The following is a 27896-nucleotide window of genomic DNA, read 5'->3' as shown; positions in this document are numbered from 1 at the left end:
CTGGACAACGTGTCTGCTGTATACATCAGCTTACCCGGTGTGTACGCAACATTCAGTTCATCATAGACTGTCTCTCCTTCGCTTTCCACAACGAGGACTCTCTTTACCAGGTTCAGTCTCTCACAGGCTTTTAAACCTAGTATGGCTTGCACATCCTTTGGCACCACGATTAATGCTAGCGTGTGCTCTCTGTCCTTGTGTGTTACTTTGACAATGCATTTTCCTTTCACTGGTATATCAGTACCTGAGTATCCTGTCACTTTCACTTTTATTCCATGTATCTTTGGTCTGGGTCTAATTTTCTTAAAATCAGTCTCTGATATCACATTAACTTGTGCTCCAGTATCCAATTTAAATGGAATATGTATGTCATTCACTTTTAGTGTCAACATCATGGCCTAGAAATTCAGTTCTGACGCTATTGCGGCGCTAAAGTCGGGCGCTCGTCAAATTTAGCGCCCGCCGGAAAGTGCAGGCGAGCTCGCCGAAATTCAGTAGATTTGGCCAACTTTTTGGCCGAGCGCTGCACAAGGCGTTGGAACCCTGTGTTCAGGCGCTAATCCGGCGATGCAGCCTAATAACGCCGATTCCGGGCGCAGCGCAGGTGCGATCATGTGGTGAGTGTCAGCAGACACCCTGACGCCGGCCAGCTCTTAAAGGGGGAAGGGTCAACTTTGACTGCAGCCACGCCCTGCATGCTGTAGCCCTGCAACTAGGCCTCAGGAGTGGTTGTGTGGCATATCAACGCCTGGAGGACATGGAGAGGGCCCGTGAAAGAGCCGAACGCTTCTCTGAGCATGCGCTGGGTGTGCTCCTTCATGGGGTGCGCAAAAGAAGGCGGGTCGTTTGCCCGGCTAGTGGCAGGAAGGCTCCCAGGAGCCAGTTCAGGGAGGCCTGGACCAAAATTGCCCGGAGGGTCTCCTCCAGCTCAGATGTTCCCAGGAGTGCGGACCAGTGCCGCAAGAAATACAACGACCTATGTCGGCTGGTCAAGGTGAGTACCCTTTCCAATGTCCCCCTCATCCTTGCATGTGCACCTCCCATTAGGGCCAAAGGGACATCCAAGGTCTACTGGCCAGCCCTGCTGCCGCTGCAATGGCACTTGCATGTTAATCAAGAGCTCTTTCTGCACTTACCACACTGTGCAAGCTATTCCACCATGGGAGGCCTCACACAGAGCTACAGGGCACCACACTGTGCAAGCTATTCCACCATGGGAGGCCTCACACAGAGCTACAGGGCACCACACTGTGCAAGCTATTCCACCATGGGAGGCCTCACACAGAGCTACAGGGCACCACACTGTGCAAGCTATTCCACCATGGGAGGCCTCACACACAGCTACAGGGCACCACACTGTGCAAGCTTTTCCACCATGGCACGCCTCACACACAGCTACAGGGCACCACACTGTACTTAGACGCCCTCCTTTCTCTTGCAGGCCAAGCTGGCGAGGAACGCCAGGAGCCTCCGTGTCACTGGTGGAGGCCCTCGCGAGTTCCAGGAGCTGACGCCTCTGGAAGAGAGGGTGGCCCGACTGCTGCGGCACCCGGTGATTGGGCCTGTGGCGATCGGCGACGCCGACCCTATACTGGAGCCCACTGGTAAGGACAGGACCGGCTGCACCTCTATCCTTGCCCTCGCGCATCAGATCTACATCCTTCCCCAGTGGCCGATAAATGCGCATAATGCACCAGTGCGGCCTCCCTCGCTGACGGCCTGTCCTCACTCTAAAGCTACACTTGTGCCTTCCTGCTTTCAGCTGGTGAGGAGGAGGTGCTCCCTGAAGCCCACACAGCCAGGCCCTCGGAGGAGGAGGACGTGGAGGAGCAGCAGGAAGGCGCCACCTCGGGGGAACCCTCCTCCGCTCCAGGACATGCCAATGAAGGGGATACGTCTGGCGTGCCGGAGAGCCAGGGTGAGGCGGGGGAGGGGAGCCCCGAACCTGGTCCCAGTGGCATGGACGCCCACGGCAAGGCTCCGGCGGCACGCGACCCTTCTGCCCAGAGGGAGGAGGCGGTGGAGGGGAGGGCAGAACCTGGTGTCAGTGGCGTGGCCGCACGCGGCAGCGCTCCGGCGGCACGCCAGCCTTCTGGCCAGAGGGTGGAGGCGCCCTCCAGTCCGGACTCGGACGTCGCCCAGGAGGTGCGCCTCCTGGACGAGATGTCGGCGGCGTCGGAGCGCCGCCACGTGGAAATCATGGAGGTGCTGGCACAGATGCCTCAGGCCATCGAAAGCCTCTCTCAAAGTGTGGTGGCTTTCGGCCAAGCCCAGGCCAGGGGCCTCGAGGTTTTCGCTGCAGCGCACGCCAGGGGGGTGGAGCTCCTTGTGGCAGCGCATGAGAGGGGGTTCGAGCAACTCGAGGCAGCGCAGCACGCCAGTCGCCAGCTGAGAGGTGCTGTCCAGACAATGGGACTGCAGATGCGGGGACATGCCGGCGCAGTTGGGGCACTGACTTCTGCGACCCTCGCACTGGCGGGGAGGCGTCGCCAGGCCAGGCGCCGCCCTGCTGCCGCACACCGGTCTGGCCACCCACAGTTTGGCGCGCTTGCTCCCCGGCCAGGCCGCCCGAGTGCACGTGTGTCTGGCGACCAGCGCGCGCCTGGCATCACCCACCTTGTACCCATTGGTGCAGGCGAGCCTGCCACTCCCCCAGCCACGGTGCAAGGAGCTCCTGCAGCCACTGAAGAGGGCCACCCACAGCTGCAGCAGCCACCAGCCGGCCCCTCCCGGGCCCGCCCTCGTGTAGGCCGACCCCCAAGGGCATCTGGCGAGACGCCTTGTCGCCCTGAGGATCCTTCCCCCAGCCTCGGCACAGCCTCACGGCCCAGCTTGAGGCGCAGCAGCAGGACGGGCCGGGGCAAAAGACGCCTGTCCACACACTCGCCCTCTCGCCACACCCAATAGAGTGTGTTCACCGAGGGTTTGGGTGATGCGGGGGCTTCTGTGTTTTTGTTTTATGGGGGTCTTTGTGTTGTTGGGGGGGCTTGTTTTTGTTAGGCCAGTGACGAGGCCATTTGGATGCTGATGTTATGTTAGTCCTCCCCAGGTTTTGGGAGTGACAGAAGTTTGTTACTGTTTTTTGGGGGTCTTCTCTGTTTTGCTCTTCCATGTGGGAAGGGCCCTGAGGTTTTCAAATAAAGATGTTTATTTATTCACCATGTGCAGGTGTCATGTTTCAAGTGGTTGTTGGGTTAACCGGCTGAGGGCTTGCGAAGTGGCTGCGTTCAGTGGGCCAGGCCATTCCCTGACAGGGGGCCTAGAAGTGTCGAGCAATAAGCCCCCGGCGGACGGCCCTTGGACCTTGTCGCTCCCTCCTGGCCTGGTGCTGCTCCTCCTCAGGGTCCTCCTGCTCGTCCTCCTGAGGTGGTGGCCCAATGTCAGGTGGCAGTGCCTGAGTCCTGCGGATAGCCAGGTTGTGGAGCATGCAGCAGACCACGACGAACTGGGAGACTCTATCCGGCGAATACTGAAGAGACCCGCCTGAACGATCCAGGCAACGGAACCGTTGCTTGAGGACGCCTATCGTTTGCTCTATTAGGTTCCTTGTGGCTTGATGGCTTTCGTTGTATGCCAGCTCCGCTGGGGTCCTGGGCGCGCGGAGCGGGGTCATGAGCCATGTGCACAAAGGGTGCCCTTGTCCCCGAGAAGCCATCCCCTTGGTTGAGGCTGTGCCTGGAACATGTCAGCCACAGTAGTCTGTCGCAGGATAAAGGCATCGTGGATGCTTCCTGGGAAGCGGGCATTGACAGCTAGGATGCGCTGCCTGTGGTCACACACCAGCTGCACATTTAGGGAATGGTAGCCCTTCCGGTTGCGGTCTTGCTCGGCATTGCGGATAGGTGGCCGCATAGCCACATGCGTGCAGTCAATGGCGCCCTGCACCATGGGGAAGGCCGCGATCCTGGCAAATCCGAATGCACGCTGCTCCTGCTTGTGTTGGGTCATGGGGAAGGAGATGAATTGGTGGCTCCTCGCGAAAAGTGCTTCGGTGACCTGTCGGATGCAGCGATGCGCGGCGAACTGGGAGATGGTCGCGATGTCCCCAGCAGCGGCTTGGAAGGAGCCGCTTGCATAAAAGCTGAGAGCCACCGTGACCTTCACTTCCACCGAGAGAGACGCCCTGGACATGAGCTGTGGCTGCAAATCTGCATGAAGCCGCTGGCAGATCTCTTCAACCACCTCCCTTCTGAAGCGCAGCCTCTTAACACAATGCGCCGCAGTCATGGTGAGATATGAGACCTGCTCCCGGTATTGCCTGACTGGGTAAGGCCTACGTTGGCGACGCCTAATGGCCCCTCTGCGTCTAGCCATGCCTGGGCCTGTCTCAAAGCGTATGCCAGCCCTTCGCACAAAATGTCGCAACTGAGGGTTGGCCCCCCATGCAGCCCCCATTACAAAGTTCCAACCAGCAAAATCACAAGGATGCAAATGTCAAAGCACTGGCTAGAAGCCAAAAAGACCTCTCCTATGGTGTCCGAAATCAGTAATCTCTGTGCCTTGCTCTCTGTGCAGAAATCCAAACCAGTCAAGTCATTGCAGCGAAATGGCTAGCTTTTATGGGTGAGTGGATGTGCCCTTTAATTAGCGCTCCCCGAATCCCACAGGGCCTCTGTTGAGTTCCATTTCACAGTTCTTAGTAGCGCCACGCCAACATCGGCCGGGCGCCACTGAATTTCCGGTTTGGGGCGCACAAACGGCGTTGCACGACGGAATGACGTCATAAGATGCGCGCGCAGCTGACCGGGCGCTAACACTTTGCGCCGGCGCTAAAGCCCAGCTGAATTTCGGCGTAGGCGCAGATCCGGCGGTGCCCGGGCGCTAAGTGGATAGCGCCGGAAATCTGGCGCTAACGTCTGGCGCAAACAGCTGAATTTCTAGGCCCCAGTCTCTTTTTTCTTCTTTGTTTTCAGACACAACATCTACATTGAACTCCTCTATCTCGCTTTCATCTACTGTATGGACCTTGCTTTGTTGCGCTTGGTTCTTGCAGCAACGGGCATAATGGTTGTTTTTGTTGCAACTATTGCATGTTTTACCATATGCTGGACACTTTCTTGGTGGATGCTGTGTACCGCATCGACTACATGACTTTCGATTGTCCCTTTCATTTTCGTTCACTGGCCACGCCTCTTTTTTCACATTGGCGCTCTTTTTGTTAAACGGTTTGTATCCGTTCTTTCTCACTGCATCCACGTTGCAGCTACTGTCACTGGACAGCTCCTTTGCCTGCAACTTCACAGTCTCTGTAGCCCTACACAGTGCTATGGCTTTTCCCAGGTCTAGATCTTGCTCTCTTAGCAGTCTTTCCCTTAGACCATTATTCGGAATACCACACACCAGTCTGTCTTTTATCAGCGAGTCTGTCAGTCCCCCAAATTCACACGATTTGCTTCTGTTTCTCAGTTCAGTCACATACTGATCAATAGTCTCACCCGTTTTCTGTACACATGTGAAAAATCTGTGCCTCTCAAACGTCACGTTACGTTTAGGTATGCAGTAGGCCTCAAACTGTTCCATTATTTTATCTAGCTTCATTTTGTCTCCATCAGCAGCGAATGTGAAGTTATTATACACCTCCAGCGCTTCATCACCCACGACATGTAAGAACAGTGACGATTTCTTTTTATTACTTTTCTCGTCAGCTCCGATTGCCGCTAAATACAACCCCACACATTGTTTGAATCTCCTCCAATTTTCAGCCACATTACCTGTCAACTGAAGCTTCGCCGGTGGGAGTAAACCTTCCATTTTTCACTTCGTTAGCTATTCTCTAATGGTAAATAACGATGTTCTCTTTTGGCTTGCTAATCTGTGGAGAGCTGATTTAACTTCAGATTTTTCCTCTTCATCTCTTTCAATCACTTCTGACACCATGTATCGATTTCTTTGTGGGTTCAATGACGAGACATTTATGAAAGAGAATGTCTTTTAATCTAAAGTATGTTCAACTCTTTTTAACAGCATCTACAGGAGACACCATGCTAGTGATCCATCTAGAATGAAACTGAAACTAAACCAAACTGCTTGTCTCTCACATGACCTCAGCTGGTCAGGCATAAGTAATCAATACATGCAAACATGCTGGTAAGGCATCATAATCAAACAGGCAAATACCATCACTATTTGCTGATGTTTCGCCAGGTTGCCAGACAGTTATCTGTTAGTTTGTTAGTTATGACTTCTGTTACCATTACGTTGTCATGCTGGAAGGAAGCACTTGTTTGAAAATAAAGAAAACCTTTTATTTACAATCGAGCTGTACACTATTTACAATCATCGAGGCCTTCATAGGCCTACAGCGAACCGGAGGGCGCTGTTCGAATCACAGCCACCATTCTGTCCGAGGGACCTAGAACCGAGTCCTTATGAGTCTCTGACGAACGGCCCTTCCAGTTTCTGGAGCCCTCCCATCTTCCTCCTCCTCCTCCTCCTCCTGATCCTCCTCGCCCGCATGCTTCTCCTCCTCCTCCTCCTCCGCCCGCTCTGCTGGACCTTGAGGGTCAGCTGGCATTGGCTGGATGCGTCGAATGGCCAGGTTGTGGAGTATGCAGCAGACAACAACGATGCGCGCCACATGCTCTGGCGAGTACTGTAGGGCGCCCCCGAATGGTCTAGACAACGGAAACGCTGCTTCAGCACACCAATTGTGTGCTCCACAATGTTCCTGGTGGCCTGATGGCTGTTGTTGTAATGCTCTTCTGCTGGGGTGCTGGGCAAACGGAGCGGGGTCATGAGCCATGGGCAGAGAGGATAGCCCTTGTCGCCCAGAAGCCAGCCTCGTGGGTGAGCCGGGGCCTCAAAAAGGTCAGCCACTGAGGTCTGCCGCAGGATGAACGCGTCATGGCTGCTGCCAGGGAATTGTGCGTTCACCGCCATGATCATCTGCCGGTGATCACAGACCAGCTGCACATTAAGGGAGTGGAACCCCTTTCGGTTATGGAACTCCTCCGGATTCTGTAATGGTGCCCGCAAAGCCACGTGTGTGCAATCAATGGCCCCCTGCACCATGGGGAAGTCCACAATAGCCGCGAAGCCCTGTGTGCGCTCCCCCTGCTTCTCCAGGGTCACAGGGAAGGTGATTAATTCGCGCCTCCTTTTGTAGAGGGCAGCTGTCACTTGCCGGATGCAGCAATGCACTGCAAATTGAGAGAGCTGCTGCCTGAAACGATCCGCTGGCGTAAAAGTTGAGCGCAACAGTGACATTCACGGCCACCGACAGAGGTCCTGCACCGTATCCGCGGCTGCAGATCCCCAGCAAGCAGGTGGCACAGCTCAGTGACAACATCCTTACCAAATCTGAGCCTTCGCAGACACTGCTCCTCCGACATGGTAAGGTAGGAGACCTGCTGCCTGAAAACCCTGGCAGCGTATGGTCGGATTTGGCAACATCCATTGGCCCTCCTCCTTCTGGCCAATCCCGGCCCTCTCTCCCTCCGTCTCTGTGCCCTTGCCAGTTGTTCAGCCAGGATGACGTTCCCCTCCAAAGCAGCTCCCATTATTCTGGCCGACGAGCAAGACGCAGTCAGCTTTCTGGATCCAACTGTTCTGGACAGGGCTGAAGGTCCCAAGGCTCCTCTGGCTCAATAAGAACAAGTCTGTGTAACTGAAGGTCTGCAACTCTCTCCAGCAGCGAGCAGTATGGCCAGGCCAAATGGCTGCCGGTTTTATACTAGTGCTGTCCCCTTTAAAGAGTGCCCCCCGAGTCCGAGAAGGACCTGGTAACGTTCCATCCAACTGTCACTAATAGCGCCAGGCGGAACAGAGGGGGTCACCACTGAATTTCCGGTACGGGGCGCCAAAAAGGCGTTGCACAATGAAATGATGTCATTATCTGGCTGCGCCCGCGAGCGGGTGCAAAGACTTAGCGCCGGCGCTAACAGGCTACTCAATATGGCAGGATGCGCTAGGATCACTGCGCACGTCCGAAAATTGGGTAACGCCCCAAATCTCAGGCTCTTTAGGCGCTAATCGCTGGCGCAACCAACCGAATTTCTAGGCCACAGTGTTACAAACAGTAATAGAGAACATTCATCATGGTTGGCCAAAAGGTTCCTGTCCAAAGTACTATCACATCAGGTCAGAGTTGAGTGTCGCAAGTGGACTATTACTAAAACAGAACAGAATAGTCATTCTACAGGCTCTACGTCGAGACATGCTCGAAAGGATTCATGAGGGACACCTCGGAATTAAAAAATGCAAAAGGAGAGCAAGAGACACTGTTTATTGGCCTGGCATAAGTAAGGACATTGAGAACATGATAGGCAAATGTGAGACATGTCAGAAACACCAAAACAAACAAGCAAAGGAACCAATGATAGTAGCTGACTTACCAACAGCACCATGGCAAAGGGTTGGTATGGACCTTTTTCATTTGAATGGTAAAGACTATCTAATAGTGACTGACTGCTATTCTAACTATCCTGAGATGGCGCTGCTCTCAAGCACATCAGCAAGCAGTGTCATAATGCATGTTAAATCCATCTTCGCCAGACATGGAATTCCCAGGATTGCCGTTAACGACAATGGTCCGTGCTTCAACTGTAAGGAGTGGCAACAGTTTGCAGCACATTATGACTTTCAACACATCACATCCATTTCTCTGTATGCTCAGTCGAATGGTAAGGCAGAGAAAGGTGTTCAAGTTCTCAAACAGCTACTGAAGAAAGCAACAGAAAGCAAGTCTGATCCTTATCTCGCCCTGCTGAGCTACCGAGCCTCCCCTTTAGACTGTACTTCTTCACCTGCTGAACTACTAATGGGTCGCAAGTTGCGCACCACGCTACCCTGCTGTGCAAAAGAAAAGCAGAGTAAGGAACTAAGACAGAGACTTCAACTGTTAAAGCTGAAACAGAAATCACACTATGACAAGTCATCCAAAACTCTGAAACCATTGACAAGGGATGATGTTGTCAGGATTGAGGATCCAGATGCATGGAACAGGAAAGCTACAGTTCTTGAGGAAGTAGGACCAAGGTCATACACTGTTAGAACTGAGGAAGGACAGATTCTCAGGAGGAACCGCCGTTCCCTCCTGAAAACACAAGAAACTATCCAAGAGCCAATCGATGACAATGCCGCAACTGAATCTTGTCACTCACCACCAGAACAATCTAACACAAACACACATACAGGCTCTCATGCAAACACATCAGACTTACCTGTGCTGAGAAGATCCACACGTGAAGTAAAAAAGCCTGATAGACTTAAACTTTGAGTACAAAGAAAACTATAATAAAAGAATGAAAAGCTTAGAGTTCATAAAGTGAAGCTTTGAAAATGTGTTGACTGTTGTGAAGATGTTTATGTCATTATGATTGATTGATATTGATTGATATTGATTTTGTTTAACCTCAAAGAAAGGGGGATGTAATGATCAGTAACATGACATTCTAGAATGGTACACTAGGTGGAGCTGTATGTTTAGTAGTGGGCTACCCACAAGGCAGTAGTCAAGATGGATGCCTGTACACTAGTCCACATGGCTGAATAAATGACTAGCTCAAGCTAGCTGTTCATAATGAAAACGTCTATTTATTTATGAACATAACACCTTAGGCTTCAATCTACAAAAGGCTCCCTTGACTGGCTTCAATATTCTGGGTGATAGGATGGATAGATCATTGAAGCAAGCATTCCCAGACCTCTCCCTGCTTTCTTCTTCCACAGAAATAAGTGGACATGCTAGAGGAGTGCTCAGCGGCAGCACAGTAGGAGTAGGCCAAGATCAGTTTGCCATCTCTCAGGACAATGTCACATCCGGCCCACCCAGAATTCCAGTGAAAATGGCAGATGTACCAGAAAGTAGTCTGTACCAACCAGCCACAGCAGCAATGGATGTGACTGAATCAGTTGCAGGACCATATCTGGAACTGGCACAAGGAGGTATAGGGCCACCTAATTCCCATGTATCTGCCACTGAAATCCTACAGACTCCAGTATTCTTACTCCTTCCACAGGGGAGCACTTACATAGGTTAGGGGTTAGTCAGTGTGTACGGTCCATTAGCACTACTTTGGGAGAAGGCTGTATCAGTTACACATGACACACAATAGGGGAATAAATTGGTTGCACTGTATTTGAACATATTCAAAGATGTTGTTTCTGATCGTGCAGAATAAGGTAGCAGCACAGCAAAGGATGGCTTGTTGTGGAGGGGAATCAAATACTGTTGCTGAAGATGTTTTGGGCAACTTTACTGTGCACATGTAAACAGGAGGGTTCCTTGAAGGGGCATTGCAGACACTTCGCTATCTTGTGTGAGCAACTGCAGCACCTGTTTTCCTGGGTGCACTGGTGTTTCATGAGCTACACCAAATTCTAGGCTTAAACCTAAGAATAGCCTCCTCTACTAAAAGATAGCATTGCTATTTTTTCACATCAGGTATATATATTGGCTTTGTTTACAATACATTCTGTTCCAAGGTGAAAAGGAAACAAGCTGAAACTTCAAACTGTTGAAGGGCTTCACTGATCTCAATCCTAATCCTGCAGCACGTCCTCAGTCACTAACACTGGATAGTGCAGCAATCAGATGGTTGAACCAGTTGGCAGATTTGAACCAAATGTAACCCATTTTGTAAAGTGAGGAAAATATCTAAAATCCAAAAAGTCAAGAAGCTGAATTGAGTTGAAACAGAATGTAAAATGAAGCTGAAAAACTATTGTTGGGTGCTTTAAAAGGAAACAAGGGCGTTCAATGAGGAAGCAGATGCATGTGGTTGTAAACAGGACGTATTTGCCTAAAATACCTAAGGGTATGAATACCTTATATTCCCAGGAACGCATTATTTTATTTTTTCTTTGATAAACTAAATTTTCAATCATAATTTCAAATTTCTGATTATTCTTCAACATCAGTTTGAAAGAAATGATTTAATTGATGGTCTGGTGGTGCATGACGAGTTCCCAGCTGGGACATTAAGTGGAAGTGGCAAACAAAGATGCTTTCCCATGGGGTTAAGGAAAATCGCAGTCAAAATGATAAAACTGGCACACATCCTAGGCTCTAGTTACAGTATGGGAAACCAAAACCGGGAGAAAAATCACCACATATTCAAAGGAAAATATGAGTAACAAAACAAAATAATTCAGAAAAAGACAAATTGATTGACAATTGTCCATACAGCTTTTTGTCATATTTGTAAAACGTGCATTAATAAATACACACTGTAACTTAAGACATGACGAGGAACAATGTTCCTCCCAGTGGTCTAGCTGAGAACTGACAACTTTCATACACATGTAACTATCCCTTGGTATTAACAAGCTGGCACTCTTTCCAATGGTAGTAATATTTTGTGTCATAATTTCTTTTTTCCTTTTCTTCTTTTTCTGCCAGTTTTCTCCTCTCACCAGCAACAGCTTACTGTTTATTGAGGCACAATTCCTCTGTTATCTCACCCAAGTGGTCATTCTTTATGTATGATCCTAGACAGTCAACATTAGCAGACTATTCATCTGCAGAGATCCTGTCCGTACTCGATGTTCATATACACGCACTTCCAGCGGCGTTTTGTGGCTAATGATGAGATGCAGGAACCTTAGCTGATTTTCCCTTGCCTAAGCCAGTGGTACAAAGGTCCACACTAGTACCCTTACTGCAGGCCTGGCTGAGATCAACTAATAGAGACTGTTAATCAATCCTGGGATCTCCTCGGTCTTTAAATTCTTTAAATGTTTTTGTTAAGATATCAAGCTAATGGATCAAAGCCCATTGTATACGGCATTAGCAAGGCTGAGATGAGTAAAAGTAAAGTAAAGGTAAATCAGGAGTGATTAGAATACTATGGCCCAGAAATTGCGGCCGGTGGCGTAACTAAGGAGTACGCCGCTGACCTCCAAAAGAAATCTACACTTACCTGGTGTGAGGCCTCCTTTGAAAACTTGCGTTGTTTTGCTGTGGAGTTGAGTGCAGCGTAGTAGCTTACGGATCCCGGGGCACACCTTGTGCATAAGCATACCTAGGATCACACCTTGTGCATAAGCGTACCTAGGATCACGTGGGGCTGTGCTCCTATCAGGAAACATAAATCTCCAATGGCCATTCAGGATTTTTTAGTCTCACTCACCCCAGTAAATTAATAAATAAATCAGTCTCTCATTCACCCTGGTAAATTAATAAATATATCAGTCTCTCATTCTTGGTAGAGTTGTGTTGGGATCAGGAGATAGTTAGGTGGATATAGATATTTATTTTGAAGAATTTTTATCATGACTATGTTTCAAGCTGCTGCACATTCTCCTCCCCTTACGCTGTGCAATCAGACTCCTGTGCCTGTTTGCACCAGCCGCAAAATGTTCATGCGTAATTGCTGGACAGTTGGTGGGCAATTAGCCCAACTCTGCACCAGCAATAAGGATTTCACAGTCAGAGCAGATGATCTGTCAAGTCGGAACTTGACAGATGGGAAGGTCAGGATTTAGCGCAAGCGCATGCGGAAATCCCGGACTTGCTGTCCATTTCAAAGGCGATATGACAGCATACCCCGAAATTATTCTGTATGGCTTATGTCATATTTTCTTCATTGCTGCTATTAATGGTGGGTATAATGCCAAATGTGAAATTTTTCATGGCAAGGTAAATCAAGCACTCTCACAATACCAGCCTTAAGCTGTCTACAATGGTAATTTCAAGATAAAGGACTAAAAATAATGTGGCATGTGAAAGTAAATGCTCCATTCTTTTGTTTGCAGAAGTGACAGATTCTACAGGCTGAAGACATAGCTACCAACTTCAATGTAAATCCTCAGGTCCCCGCAGAAAAGTATTAGAACCAAGTATATTCAAAAATGGATGTCTTTCTTATGGAGAGGATACTTAAAATGTTGAAAATGTACTTTACCTGTTGAGCCAAGTCAAATGCCGAATGACAATATTCCCCTCAGGACGTTTGCTGCATTGTTGTGACAAATATTGTCTCATCCATAATATTGGCATAGGCTGTGGGATGATGGCTGACTTTCCCATAAAACAGATTACATGCTTCAGCACCGAAACCAATGGCCTACATCCATCAGAGAAGGCCTCGAAGGAGCCAGAGCAAGGAGCAGAACTTAATAAAGCATCACTTAACTCTAAGTGAACAGCACTTAGACAATATTTACAACATATTCATGCTATAAATCTGCATTCTATGCACAGAATTAGTGTAAATTGTCCCCAGGCACCTGTGCATATGGTTCTGTGTAGTTTAATTATGTTTCCTCTCCAAGATGCAACTGTTTCTGCCGGGTGCAGTGTCTAATTTAATGTGCTGGTTTGGAATGATGAGTCAGCAAAATTATTCTGCAATGATGTCTGCATATTTACAATAACAAATACAAAGGACAACTTGTGTTGAAGCTAAACAAGAAACTTGACTGATCTTTGTTCAACTGCTGCGGTATTAGATTTGCATTTCCATTTATGTTCTTTTGTGGCCTCAGCACTCTTCCTGGGAAGAACTGCTTTGTTCTTGCAGCACACTGACATGGTGCAATCAAGGAAACATTCATTTGTTGTTGGAATGTACAGAGCTTGATTCTACATCACGCATGCTAGGACCTTCTGAGTCAGCCTGGTGTAGCAATGTCTATGCATGCTGGGCTGCGAAGTGTCTGGAGAGGTCTTCCTGGCAAAATCACTGAAAGCTCTGGAGGAGGGAGCTTGTTCAACAAAGATCTGAGTGGCAAGTTAGTCAGAACCACACTGTGTGCTGAAGAAGTTTGTTATTGAGGCTAGGATAAATTGTCCCTGATTTGCTCTTAATCGCACTCAAATTGATCTATATCTGGAAGAAGCTTTCACGCTTCACGATCAAAATAAACTTCTGGTCCTTCTGCAGTCTAGACCAATGCTATCTCGTTCAAGCAATTTTTTTGGTATTTAATTAAAAAAACATGTAGAGTCATTGACCTAAAAATTGGGCTGCCTAGCGCCTGATGGTCTACTAAGGTCCAAAAATAGCGGGCACTTCCGACTGGAAATGTGCTGACCGCTATATTGAGTAAGCACAAACAAGATGCGTCCTTTGCCCACGTCTGAAGCAGGCGTTAGACCCTTTGCATATGCTGATGGCGAAGTCCAACACTGCCTTCAGTGTGCCAGTGCAGCCTTTGGTCGCCTGAGGAAGAGAGTGTTTGAAGACCAGGACCTCAAACCCCAGCACCAAGCTCGTGGTCTACAGACAGTAGGGATACCCACCCTCCTGTATGCTTCAGAAACATGGACCATGTACAGCAGGCACCTCAAAGCACTGGAGAGGTACCACCAACGCTGCCTCCGCAAGATCCTGCAAATCCATTGGCAGGATAGGCGCACCAACGTCAGTGTTCTTGCTCAGGCCAACATCCCCAGCATCGAAGCTTTGACCACGCTCAATCAGCTCCGATGGACGGGTCACATCGTCCGCATGCCTGATACGAGACTCCCAAAGCAAGCGCTCTACTCGGAGCTCCGACACGGCAAGAGAACACCAGGTGGGCTGAGGAAACGCTTCAAGGACACCCTCAAAGCTTCCTTGAAAAAGTGCAACATCCCCACCGACACCTGGGAATCCCTGGCCCAAGACCACACAAAGTGGAGGAGAAGCATGCGGGAAGGCGCCGAACACCTAGAGTCTCTTCGCCGGGAGCAAGCGGAAGCCAAACGCAAACAGCGGAAGGAGCGCACATCAAACCAAGCACCTCACCCACCTGCCTCTTCAACCACCTGTGAAAGAGACTATAGGTCCCGCATTGGACTCATCAGTCACCTGAGAACTCATTTTTAGTGTGGAAGCAAGTCATCCTCGGTTCCAAGGGACTGCCTAAGAAGAAGAAGCAGCAGCTAATAAAGGGAGCCGAAATGCTCCTGCCAACCCCACATTAAAGGACCTGATCGTCACTGCTCACCCTCCCAATCACTGCTGCTCCTGGCCCACCCCCAATCCCGAGGCCCTCGACCTCCCTTCCCTCCCTGGCCCTGACCCCTGTTCTCGCGTGCCTCCTCAAGGTGGCTGGAATACAAAGGGGTGAAAGTGATGTGTCAGTTGTACAGAGCCTTGGTCAGACCCCATCTGGAGCACTGCATTCAGTTTTGGGCACCGCACCATAGGAAGGATATACTGGCTTTAAAGGGAGCACATTGCAGATTCATAAGAACGATACCAGGCCTTAAACGGTTACGTTATGAGGGCAGGTTGCATAAACTTGGCTTGTATTCCCTTGAGTTTAGAACGTTCAGGGGTGATTAACTGAGGTGTTTAAAATGATAAAAGGATTTGATTGGTTAGAAACAGATAAGTTATATCCTCCGGTAAGGAATGCAGAACAAGTCGGCACAATCTTAAAATTAGAGCTAAGCCATTCAGGAGTGAAATCAGGAAGTACTTTTTTCGCACAACGGGTAAGAACATATGAACATAAGAAAGAGGAGCAGGAGAAGGCCAGACAGCGCTTTGAGCCTGCTCCGCCATTCAATAAGATCATGGCTGACCTTTGACCTCAACTCCACTTTCCTGCTCGATCCCCAAAAATCTATCTATCTCAGCCTTGAATATACTCAATGACTCAGCATCCACAGCCCTTTGGGGTCGAAAATTCCAAAGATTTACAACCCTCTGAGTAAAGAAAGTAAAAAAAAGCATATTGGTAATCTGCAACTCTGTCCCCCAAAAGGCTGTGGCTACTGGATCAATTGAAATTTTCATTACTATTAGGTAAGGATATCGAGAAGATGAATTAAAGACAGGTAAATGTAGTTGAGGTACAGATCACCCATGATCGAATTGAATGGCGGAATAGGCTCGAGGGGCTGAATAGCTTACTCCTGTTCCTAAATATGCTTAAACAGTGGGTGAGAACACATCTCAAAATCTGTCCTGCTTGATGGACTAATCCACCTCTTACTGAATGTTGTTTAAAGACCCTCACAGTAATTAAAGTGGGCAGTTTCAATAGTGTTCAGCCCAAAACTGCACTCACAATTCAAAAATAATTAATTAGAAAGGGAAATCATTTTATTTTTAAGTTAGAAACTGCATGGCTTCCCCAATAGCTCAGTGGACGTATCCAATAAGTAGGTTTTGTCAGTTGAACGCAGGATCAAGCTTGGCTGTGATGCCCCAGAGTACTATAGCCTGCTGACATTTACTGTCCAGGTTACGCACAAACAATGGCCATTAGGATGAGGTACCTGAATAGAAGTGGCACCTGTGAAACCAGAACCAGCAAGGAATCAGCAGCCTCAGGATTGAGGAGACAATTGTGGAGATAAAAAAAAAATTCCTGTTACACAAATACAGAGGCTGTAATTTATTACTTTACAGTGAAAGTCAACATTTGGGCTGAGCAGGCACTGAACACTGAACTTTAAGAACAATCGTTATAGCTTTCACTCTAGAAATGGTTGACAAAATGATCACTTCCAGACTAACTCCTTGGGTTGGATTTTACCAGCCCTGAGGAGGTGGGTTTGGAGGCGGGATTGCTGGGAATTTTTTTTTAAATGGGAGTGGGTCCCGAACCCGCTCCCAACCTGCCTCTAACTAATCTTCCCGGGAGTCGGGTACCTGATTTGCGCAGGGATCCGACTCCGAGCGGCGGGAAGAGGATTATAGCCACTTAACTGCCTGCCAACAGGTAGTTAACAGGCAGTTAAGAGGCTTTTTCCCATTTTGAGCCTTCTGCTGCGGGCTTCCCAATGTCGGGGAACCCCACCAGGGCAAGTGAAGCGTGCTGTGGGTCTGTTGTTATGTTGGTGTTTGGATGACAGCTGCAGAAGTGGTGTGAAGGATGCAAAGTGACAATGATTAGTATCAGAGGTAAGGAAATGTTGGGAAAGTAATTTTTAATGACCCTGAAATTAGGATCGGGTGCTTGCCGCGCGTGCAAGCCCCCGATCTGCACTCACCCTGCGCGCCGACATCTGAAGCCCGGGCCTGCTCGCATTTCCTGTCACTGGCCCGGTTCAGATGTCGGCGCGATGTGCTTACCTGATCCAGCGGCGTAGTTAGTGCGATGTGCCGGCTGGGATCAGGTGAGCACTGTGCAGCCAATCAGGGGAGGGGAACCTCATTCGAGTTTGACAGTAAGAACTGTCAAACTCATGAAAAGTATGGGCTGCCAAAACACTACTTTAACTTTGAATAAAATTTTAAAAAACATCCCACTGATTATATTAACTATAAATACGTTTTTAAAAATGTTTTAAACAATTAATCAATTTTTTGAAAAAAATAATTTTTTTTAAAATAGGGTCTAAAACTAAACTTACCATCCTGTAAATTCTTTAAAAATAACAAACCTGTGGGAAAAAAAATTCTACATTGTACTAAAAGCCCACTTACCTGAAAAACTAAATACAGGTAGACTATCCTTTATCCGAACTTCCGAAAACCGAAAACCTCTAAAAACCAAAAGTTTTTTCGTTCAGCGTAAGTCGTGCGCACGACATGACCAGAGTGGCGCACGACTTACGCTGAGCAGGGCAGAGGGTCACAGAGTTCCCTCCTGGGTAGGAGATTGCAGGCCGAGCCGGGCAGTGTGAAGGAGGTACCGGGAGAGTGAACCCAACAATACAGCGGCCCGTCCGATAGCTGCAGCAGCCCGTCCGATATTCTTTTCTCCCCCTCCCACCCACCCGACCCGCCCGATATTCTTTTCTCCCCCCCCCACCCGACCCGCCCGATATTCTTTTCTCCCCCCCCACCCCACCCGCCCGATATTCTTTTCTCCCCCCTGACCCGACCCGAACCGCGGCCCGTCCAATATTCTTTCCTCCCCCCGACCCCCCGCCGACCCCCACCCCCGACCCCCCGCTGACCCCACCCCCACCCCGACCCCCGCCGACCCCCCCGCCGACCCCGATCCCCGCTGACCCCCACCCCCGACCTCCCGCCGACCCCGACCCCCCGCCAACCCCCACCCCCGACAAATTTCCCAATACCTTCTGAAATCCGAAAAATTCCGAAAACCGAAACTCAGCTGGTCCCAAGGTTTTCGGATAAAGGATAGTCTACCTGTACTTACGTCTTGTTTTTCCACGCGTAAAGACCGGAGGCCTTTACACGCACGCAACCCTGAAAAAAAAAAGGAATTTTACTGCGCACGCGCTACCTGTGCAGTCGCGCGCGTTCTGCCTCTTAACCCCTTGGGTCAGAGGACAGGAAATGCCGGTTTTCAGCGCATGCGCTGTGCATGCTGAAAACCGGCAATTCCTCCAGGCACACGCGTGAGTACCCCGTCCGTACTCACGCGTTGTGCCCGGAATTACTGGGCCAATATGTTTAGATGTTTCTGCAGGTGACAAGCTGTGAAGTGTTTGTGCAGCCTCATCTCATCGGGAGGTGACAGATGGCTTCTGCAATCTCAGCTGCAGCTGCCATCTGTTTTATCCTAAAGAGAGTAATTGGAGAGCCTGGGTACAAGGGTTCACCTATGGAAACGTAGAAACATAGAAGATAGGAGCAAAAGTAGGCCATTCGGCCCCTCGAGCCTGCTCCGCCATTCAATGCGATCATGGCTGATCATCCAAATTCAGTACCCTGCTTTCTCCCCATACCCCTTGATCCCTTTAACCTTAAGAAATATATCCAACTCCTTCTTGAATATATTTAATGTACTGGCCTCTACTGCCTTCTGTGGTAGAGAATTCCACAGGTTCACCACTCTCTGGGTGAAGAAATTCCTCCTCATTTCTGTCCTAAATGGCCTACCCCTTATCCTTAGAGTGTGACCTCTGGTTCTGGACTCCCCGACCATCGGGAACATCCTTCCTGCATCTAGTCTGTCTAGTCCTTTTAGAATTTTATAAGTTTCAATGAGATCCCCTCTCATTCTTCTAAACTCCAGTGAGTACAAGCCCAATCAACCCAATCTCTCCTCATAAGTCATTCCTGCCATCCCAGGTATGAGCCTGGTGAATCTTCACTGAACTCCTTCCATGGCAAGAACATCCTTCCTCAGATAAGGCGACCAAAACTGCACACAATACTCAAGATGTGGTCTCACCAAGGCCCTGTATAACTGCAGCAAGACATCCTTGTTCCTGTCCTGAAACCCTCTCGCTACGAAGGCCAACATACCATTTGCCTTCTTAACCGCCTGCTGCACCTGCATGCTTACCTTTAGCGACTGGTGCACAAGGACACCCAGGTCTCGTTGCACTTCCCCTTCTCCCAATCTACTGCCATTCAGATAATAATCTGCCTTCTTGTTTTTGCCACCAAAGTGGATAACCTCACATTTATCCACGTTATATTGCATCTGCCATGCTTTTGCCCAATCACCCAACCTGTCCAAATCATCCTGGAGTTTCTCGGCATCCTCCTCACAGCACACACGCCCACCCAGCTTTGTGTCGTCTGCAAACTTGGAGATATTACATCTAGTTCCCTTGTCTAGATCATTAATATATATTGTGAATAGCTGGGGTCAAAGGACCGATCCCTGCGGTACCCCACTAGTCACTGCCTGCCACTTGGAAAAAGACCCATTTATTCCAACTCTTTGCTTTCTGTCTGCCAACCAGTTCTCTATCCAAGTCAATACCTTGCCCCCAATCCCATGTGCCTTAACTTTACACGCTAATCTCTTATGCGGGACCTTATTGAAAGCCTTCTGAAAGTCCAAATACACCACATCCACTGGTTCTCCCTTATCTATTTTACCAGTTACATCCTCAAAAAATTCCAGTAGATTAGTCAAGCACGATTTACCTTTTGTAAATCCATGTTGACTTTGTCCGATCCTGTCACTGTTTTCCAAGTGCTCTGCTATTACATCTTTTATAATGGACTCTAGCATTTTCCCCACTACTGATGTCAGGCTTACCGGTCTATAATTCCCCGTTTTCTCTCTACCACCTTTTTTGAATAGTGGGGTAACATTAGCTACCCTCCAATCCATGGGTACTGTTCCAGATTCCAGTGAATGTCGGAAGATTATCAGCAATGCATCTACTATTTCTAGGGCCACTTCCTTAAGTACCCTAGGATGTAGATTATCAGGCTCTGGGGATTTATCGGCCCTCAATCCCATCAATTTCCCTAACACCATTTCCCTACAAATACTGATTTCTTTCAGTTCCTCCCTTTCATCAGACCCTATGTTCCCCGACATCTCTGGGAGGTTATTTGTGTCCTCCTTGTCAGCGTTTGACAGCACCTCAATGCTGTCAAACACTGTCAAATCATCTGTCAAACAAGTGTGGTGCATATGCCTTTAAGAAAACCGGCAGATGAAGCGTCATCAACTGACGCCATCTGACACCGGCTTTCCCTTAATTGGCCGCCAAGCCCGCAGGGCGGGCTTAACAAGGCTGATCAGGGCTAAATAACGTCAGTTTGTCAGACGTCGCTGGGGGCGGGACCCGGAAGGCAGCAGTCCCGCCCCCAACTTGTCTCGGTAAGTAAAATCCAGCCCCTTATCTCAAATAGCAAAATGATTCAGTGAAGTCCTGATATCATTTTCATGTTGCTAGCCAAGACATTGACAAAAAGTGTGCAACCACAGGAATAGCATCTCACTTTAATGCTGTGTTAGGATAGAGAAAAAAAACATAACATCTATTTCTTATGTTCATTAATAAATAGACATTCTTATTATGAACACAGCTAGCTTTTGCTAGACACTTTATTGAGCCCACGTGGACTAGGTACAGTATCTGTAGAGGCTTCCATCTTGACTGCTGCCTTGTGGGTAGCCTAGTGCCTCATGGGTAATGTAGTCTTAATATACATACAGCTGGGTAGTGTAGTCTTATACATACAGCTATATACAGCTCTACGGCTCCACCCAGTGTCCACTATAGAATGACATGTTATTGATCATTACACTATTTACTCTGGATTTGAAAGCTTGGCTGTCAGTCACAATTGATATTGTCCTGCTGTATCATCATTCATTTGTTTGTGTGTTCATTCCTTTCCTCTCTACCTCATCATTTTTTGTAATTTTCAAAAAGATCACATCTAGTTTTTTCTTCCATAGAAATATACAATTCACAACATCCAACTGCCTCTTGAAAGATTCCCTAATTTTTGCCTCCAGTATCCTACCCAGAAGACTGTCACTTTTTGTGCAATAGGTGCTTCGCAATATCACTCCTGAACTTATCTTCTAACTGTTCATACCCAAGTCCTCTCAACCTGCAGTCATGGCTTAACTTGAAATAATGCTTTGGATTAACCTTTCTATTCAATTTAATACCTTATACACCTCTGTAAGGTTCAGTTTCATTTACCTCCTTTTACGACTGAAGAGTCAAAGGCCGCAAAATTTGGCTCCTTTGTGCCTGCTGGTAGCACCTCCGGGGGGGGTTAACGGGGCACAAAGAGCTTATCGCCCGGGCGGGGCAGCGCCACCCGAGAAATTCAGCGGGGTGCTACTGAGGTGCTAAACGATAGCGCCGCGCCCCCGCCAGTAGTGCCCCAGGCTGCTGCGCCGCAGCAATGACATCATCACTGTGCATCAGGACTCCTTAGCGCCTCGCCGCGACCCCTTACTGCCCCGTGGCAGAAATTCGGCTGCGCCCTGCAAGGCTGCCACGAGCAGTGTCAGTGCCAGCCTCACGGGTCGCAGTGTTCAATGGCCGCCATCGCACAGCCCGGCACCACATCTCTGTTCCGGGCTGCAGCCATGGCACTACGCCGCCCTGGTGGGTTAGTGTGGGCCATCGGATGCCCTGCAGAGCTCACAGCATCCCTCCCCTTTAACGGAAGGGGAGGGGCACTGAAACGCGTCAGCACTATGCGGAGCGGCCGTGTCGCGCTCTGGTGCTCCCGCAGTTTGCGCCCCCGATGAAGTGGAGCGCACGAGATAGCGCTCTGCTTCCTCACCGGAGCGTAACCGAATTTCGCCCCCAACGTTACTCTAATTTATTTGTTCTCCTAATACAATCCTCTGACTTCAACAGAAAGAGAAATTGGGACAGTTGTAAATTGCCCATTTTACACTATCACCAAAAGTTAAAATTACCCACTAAGGATCAACCTTATGACTCACTTCTGGACTGTTTCCACAACTTGGATGTTTCCTTCAGTGACCAGAACTGAATGCAGTACTCAAAGTTTGGCCTGGCCAGAGTACTATACAGCTTCAGCAGGAAATGCAGGCTTTAAAACTGTGATGAAATATGCCATTCATCAGGCACTCTGTATTCTCTGTGTTTGATTGTGCCTGTGACTGTGACAAGCAGGGGAGTTTAGTTTCAGTTTCATTTCCTTACCTGTATTGTATTGTGTGTAGGGCTCTGCCCATACCTGGCCCCTACTTAAGCAGGCCCCAGCATGTCTCACAGGCAGTACAGCAGATCTCTGGATGAGAGACACTTCTCCACTGTGTATTACTTTCTGAGTTAATAAAAGCCTTGCTTTGCTCCGTTAACGTTGAGTCTCGGATTCATTGAGGCACATCAAAAACTACCAATTTGACAATGTAGCTCAGCATTTGGTTCACTTTGTTAATTGATGTTCTGCAGTGGTCAGAATTGAGTCTACCACCACTCTTGGATCACTTTCACCTACTCCCTTAGCTAGGTTAACACCATTCATTAAGTAGGTTCCCCATTTTTGTTCAAGTATGTAAGATCTTGCACTTTTCTGTACTGCATTTCATCTGCCACAGTTCTGTTTACATGCAAATGTTTAAGTCCTTCTGTGATTGTTTGGCTGCTTCATCAGACTGCCCTGCCTAGTTTAGTGGCACCTGAACATTTGTAGCCGCTGCTTTTTCTTTCATAGCCAATTCATTATTCGCCTGCAAGTACTTCTTGGGATATCTACTGCCTTAACTTGTGTTGTAGCATTTCATGTGCAACTTATTTGAGGGCTTTCTGAAAGTCTAGGCATGTTATATTATGCCCCATTTTCAAAACAGAAGAATGAACACAGAACTTTGAGTACGTTTACTGGAACTAGAAGCAGTGGTAAGCACCTTGCAAAAGGGTGGAAGAGACTTAGTAAAAACAAAAGAGCTAAAAGGAGACAGACAAGACTAAAATACCATTCTCTGCAGCAAAATTGATATGCTTTTCGTAGGGGAGAAATGTCTCATTCTTTGGTCGATGAGTCACAAGTCAGTCACTTTTCCTGCTCCACAGTAGTTTCAACATGAGTTTTATGGTTCGTGATTTTTTTTAATGAACAAATAATTGTGGTCCGTATTTTACAAATAACAAGTCTGAAAATTTCTCAATGTTTCTTCATCAATGAACAAAAGCCTACAGCAACCTGGCATTTAGATTCTAAAAATATGAAATAATTACAAATGAATAAACCAAGGCAGTTTGATGACTCATCGCATATATTACCAATGTGCAAGAGAGTGTAAGGTCAGGGAGTCATATCCACAATCCTTCACATTCCAAATACTCAATCTCCATTTTCCCCTCATGGGAATGTGGTAAGTGGAGCCCATGAGCTTTACCACTGAAAGAGAGGAAAACTCACAAGTAGAGCCATTGCTCTCGTAGATCTCCCTCCTGCCAGTTTTACACCAACATTATTAGGGGCTTGGAAAGAAGCCAGCTGTCTGTACATTCAGCCACTCTGGGTGTACTGTAAAACAATGCACAAGGAGAAAAAAACTAGTCTCACTAACAGCAAAAAATGATAAACGTAAAGCATATTGCCAATGTAACAGTCGCAAAATTCCAAAGATTTTTATTTAAATCACAATTACTGCAATGAACCTACTGTATGAATTGACTAGAATGTTCTATTTTATTTTAGGGTGCTTATTTTATTAGAAGACAATTCTATGGACAACAATAGCCCTCTCTCAAATGGCTATCCATGTGTGAGCTTTGCCATGGAGTTGCAGCAGGCTATTCAAACATGGAAGGCATCACTGCCAAAGTCAATCGTGTCCTCACCCAAATCCACACCTAGGCGATTTCCAACAGGGAGTGCTGGATAGGGATCAGAAGCAGGAATTGAAGCCAGTTTTTCCTTTACCTAATTATTCTTCAGATCTGATTGATCCATGCTGATAATTTCACATCGTTAGCATTTACCAGTGAGAAATGCTGTCTGGACTCTACAATCATACAGTCTTACAGACACAATTATATAGACATATTTAACCAAAATATGGGTAAACAGTTACTTCTTAGGTATTTTCTGCAACACATTAGGCTGAATGGCCTTCCTGAATGCTGTAAACTTCTATGTCTCAATGGTTCCATGACTCTTACCTGATAAACATCACTGGCATTGTTTATTAATAAGGACAAAATGTGTGCTCTGTTGCGTTTTATGGTCTTAAAGAACCCCAAGTACAAAACTGGGACTGGAAAAGAGAAAGTTAAACTCTAGGTGCAAGCAATTTGATGGTGGCATAGTCGAAGAGCAAAGTACAAGTTATTTACTGATGCATGCAGAACTTCAAGATTTATTTGCTGCTTTATTCACACTGCCAGCTTTTTGCCATTCTTTATAATACATTATAGAACTTTAAAGATTATTTTTCTATTTTTCCAACAGTTGTATGGAGTGTGTTGCAGTATAGATTATAGGGCACTTCAGTGTAGGGCACGAACTAACTGACACTCATTCATATTGTTTTCTCAACAGCAGATTATCAGGAAATAAATTATTACAAGCAAAAAGAACAGAAGGCAACAAAATAAAAACATTTAAAATTCGGACGGATAAATAAAATAGAATAATCAGTCAATTATGATGTCATACAGCAAAATCTAAATGTTGGAAATGTTGTGTCTTTTTTCTTTTCCACATGAGGTACAACCGCTGTGGCTTCAACAGAGGTAGAGGCAGGCTGCTCACTTCTCTGCTGCGACTGCTTTGACACTTTTGGCGGACGTTCTCCGGGATTTGGAGCCAGAGAGGGCCCCACCAAAGACTGCTCCTCCTGTCTTGTTTTGCACACTTTGTACAAAACTAATAAATTGCAGGACAATGGAGTATTACAGTTTAAACTCTTTTAATGAAGCATCAGGTCTGTAAGCTTTCTCAATCAATACAGCACTGTGAGGACAAGATGGAGTCAGTACCCCCTGGGTCTTCTAAACAATAGCAGTCCTTACAGATGCCTGCAGGCCAATGACAACTCAGCATGTGATCACATGTGAATATAATAGGTATTCCTTACAGATGCCTGCGGGCCAATGATAAATCAATATGCAAATGTTACACCTCCTGCAACTATGCAGGGGCAGACTTGGTCATCGGGATCCGAGGCAGCATGTGGGGCTCTGACTGAGGGGGAGGCAATGGGGTAGAAGTGGAAGCGCTTTGAGCAGAGCCCCCACTTCCATGTCCCCTGTCACCATCATCCCTCTCATGGGCCACCCTCACTTCCCTGCTAGCAAGGAGCTGGAGAGCACCTGGAAGAAGCCTAAGGTGAAGATGTTGGGGGCGGTGGTGACTTTTGCAGCCACTGGTAAGGAGTATCCACTAGGACCTCTGGGCAGCAGGTCTTGTTCCAGCAAGCTACAAATGTCTGTGACAACCTGGTGCAAATGCCTGAGCCTCCTGAAGCACTGCTGCTCAGCCATGTTGAGGAAGCTCATCCTCTGCCTGTATACCCTGTGTTGGGGGTATTGCCTCCGCCGCACTGTAGTCCTGTGGTGCCCCCTCTCTCCCGTGGAGCATCAGGTCGTTGAAGAGAAAGCTGCTGTTGTGGTTGCTGCTGCTGCTGCTGCTGGTGCTGGGGCTCATCTTGGTCCGATTCTGAGGATCAAAGTGAGGTAGTATAGGCGGCACCCATGCGGACATAGTAGATGGCAGGTAAGGGGGAGATCAGAGGGCCAATCCCTCAATGTTGGGCTACTGAGTAGCAATGTGGTGAGAGTGGCTTCCGTGGTTTCAGAAATGACCTGCAAACTGCTGACACCTAAATCTGTGAACAAAATGGAGTCAGCAAGAGCCTTTTCCATGAGGTAAGCAATGAGGTGTAATGTTGGAGTATTTATGTGCTTTTTCCAGCTCTCAATGAATGGAAATGCCAATGGTCACTGAGTTTCTGCCTCCCCTTCACAGGCGAGGTACCCAAGCTGCGTGAATCCCGTGCTGCTATAGTAAAAGTCAAAAGCTGGTGTTAAAAACCCTCTTAAGGGTCTCTCAACAAGCAGTTAATGACTGAATGAGGTCACCCACCTCTGCCGATCGGGTCCATGTCATGCCTTCAAAGCCGCCCGAGTTAAATGCAATTTCTGGGATTTTTACTGCCAACCTGCCCCCCAAACCCGCACGTTCAGCAACTGGAAAATTCCAGCCTATGATTCTGGCCAGATTGAACATGGGCGAATACCTGCAAGTGGATACCAAAATGAGATATTTGATGATATTTGATGGTACTGGCCCAACTTGTCGGATGAATCAATCCCTAATATTAATTAGATAGTGAACCTTTTTCAAATCTCAGCAACCTGAGTAATTAACAGATTAAAAAATTAATAGAAATATTATTCGCACAATGTCCAGGGCCTGTGGCTGGAAGTGAGGAGTGGGTTTCTCGGTAACCATAATAGGAATTGCTTTTTTGTCTTATCCTAAAAAGCATTGCAAAAATAGCCCGTTATATATCATGATGTTTATAACGGTTATGTAGCATTTCCGAATAAAAATTATCTTTAGATTTAAGATCAGTTGGGGGAATACCATCAGCAGAAGGATTCAGATGAATTTTAAAGCATATGTTTGCATTGGCATACTACAGCATATATATGAGTAGATCTGCAAGTTATTTTGCAGTTATTCTCTAAAGCCAAATGAAACAATTAAAACTATTGTTGGAGAACAGTGGGACAAGCCAATTCACAGTAGTATATGGAACAATCATGTAGAATAATAAAATCAGCATGTTTGAATAAACAAGACATTGAAATATTCTTGCTGTGTGGTGCTGTCAGTATTTCCAGAGCCTGGTTTTGGTTTAAAATTATATGTGACATTCCACAGTAATGAACATAACAACACTGTTTGACATTTAAAAATCAGCAGTTTAGAGAACTTGCTTACTTTCAGTTATTCCATGTAATCGGATGGTCTGAAACAGTCCAAAGTACTTTTGTCGAATATCCTTTTCCAGATAGACGACCAGCTTATGTAAACTGCAGAGAAAAAGTGTCACTTAAAGCAATGTGGTTAGATCTTCTTGTCATTGTCTATGAGAGCGTTATTTCATGGTTTAATATTGGCTCAACAGGAAGAATACTGCAAAATAAGGAAAAGAGGAATTCTTAAGGCAGCTGCAAAATATTATATGAAGAGAGGGCATGCATCAAATTCCCACACCTTTCTGTTGGGAAGAACCCTCTGAAACCCCACTGCTAGTTTCCTCTGATTTCTAGCTTTAGCAAAACTTTGGACATGTGGAAACAGTAGTGCAGCACAAGTAGAAAGTGCGCATGGCTTATTCGTTCATGTTACGCACTGGTCTGAAGATTGCCCCTATCCAATAATGGGCTGAGGAAAATCAGCAAAAAGTTTTAAAACAAAGCAACTGTTTGCTTGCTAAGGCTTCATTAAATGCCAATCATTAACAACTCATGTAGAATTCATGGGGGGTGGGCAGAGCGGGGAGGTAGTTGAAAAGTGGGTCGAGAGCTCCTGATCAAACCTGGCATTGTGAGCCAAGAAGATTTCTTAGAATCAACATGTCAGAGGCAGAAATGAATACTCTGAAAGTGGAAACAATCTATGCGCTCCAATCCCATTTGTTTACCTGATTTAGGTTACTCTGTACGCTACCTTTATGTTAATACTAGCTGAAGTGCCCGGCGGTGCCGAGGGTCTTTTGAGGGCATGTTGTTGTTGGAAGAGAGAGAGAGAGCGACTGGGGGGGGGCGGGAGGGAAGAGAGAGAGCGACGGGGGGGGGGAAAGAGAGAGAGTGACTGGGGGGGGGAAGAGAGAGCGCGACTCGGGGGGGGGAAAAGAGAGAGCGACTGGGGGGGGAAGAGAGAGAGCGA

General features: G+C 47.5%; 1 protein-coding gene across 1 annotated transcript in view; it reads right to left on the bottom strand.

The window, feature by feature from the left end:
• Positions 1 to 27896, bottom strand: part of btbd16 (BTB (POZ) domain containing 16) — a 151788-nt gene that overhangs the window by 49787 nt on the left and 74105 nt on the right. The window contains exon 12 of the mRNA XM_085994590.1: positions 26946 to 27037. Coding sequence (XP_085850716.1) covers positions 26946 to 27037 — 92 coding nt within the window. The remainder of the gene's footprint in view (positions 1 to 26945; positions 27038 to 27896) is intronic.

This window comes from Somniosus microcephalus, chromosome 8 (genome assembly GCF_052327205.1).
Source record: "Somniosus microcephalus isolate GS21.2 chromosome 8, FLI_Smic_1.0, whole genome shotgun sequence".
In the NCBI taxonomy this organism is placed as follows: Eukaryota; Metazoa; Chordata; class Chondrichthyes; order Squaliformes; family Somniosidae; genus Somniosus; species Somniosus microcephalus.
The sequence above is the reverse complement of the archived record's forward strand: the minus strand, read 5'-3'. Positions and strand labels throughout refer to the sequence as shown.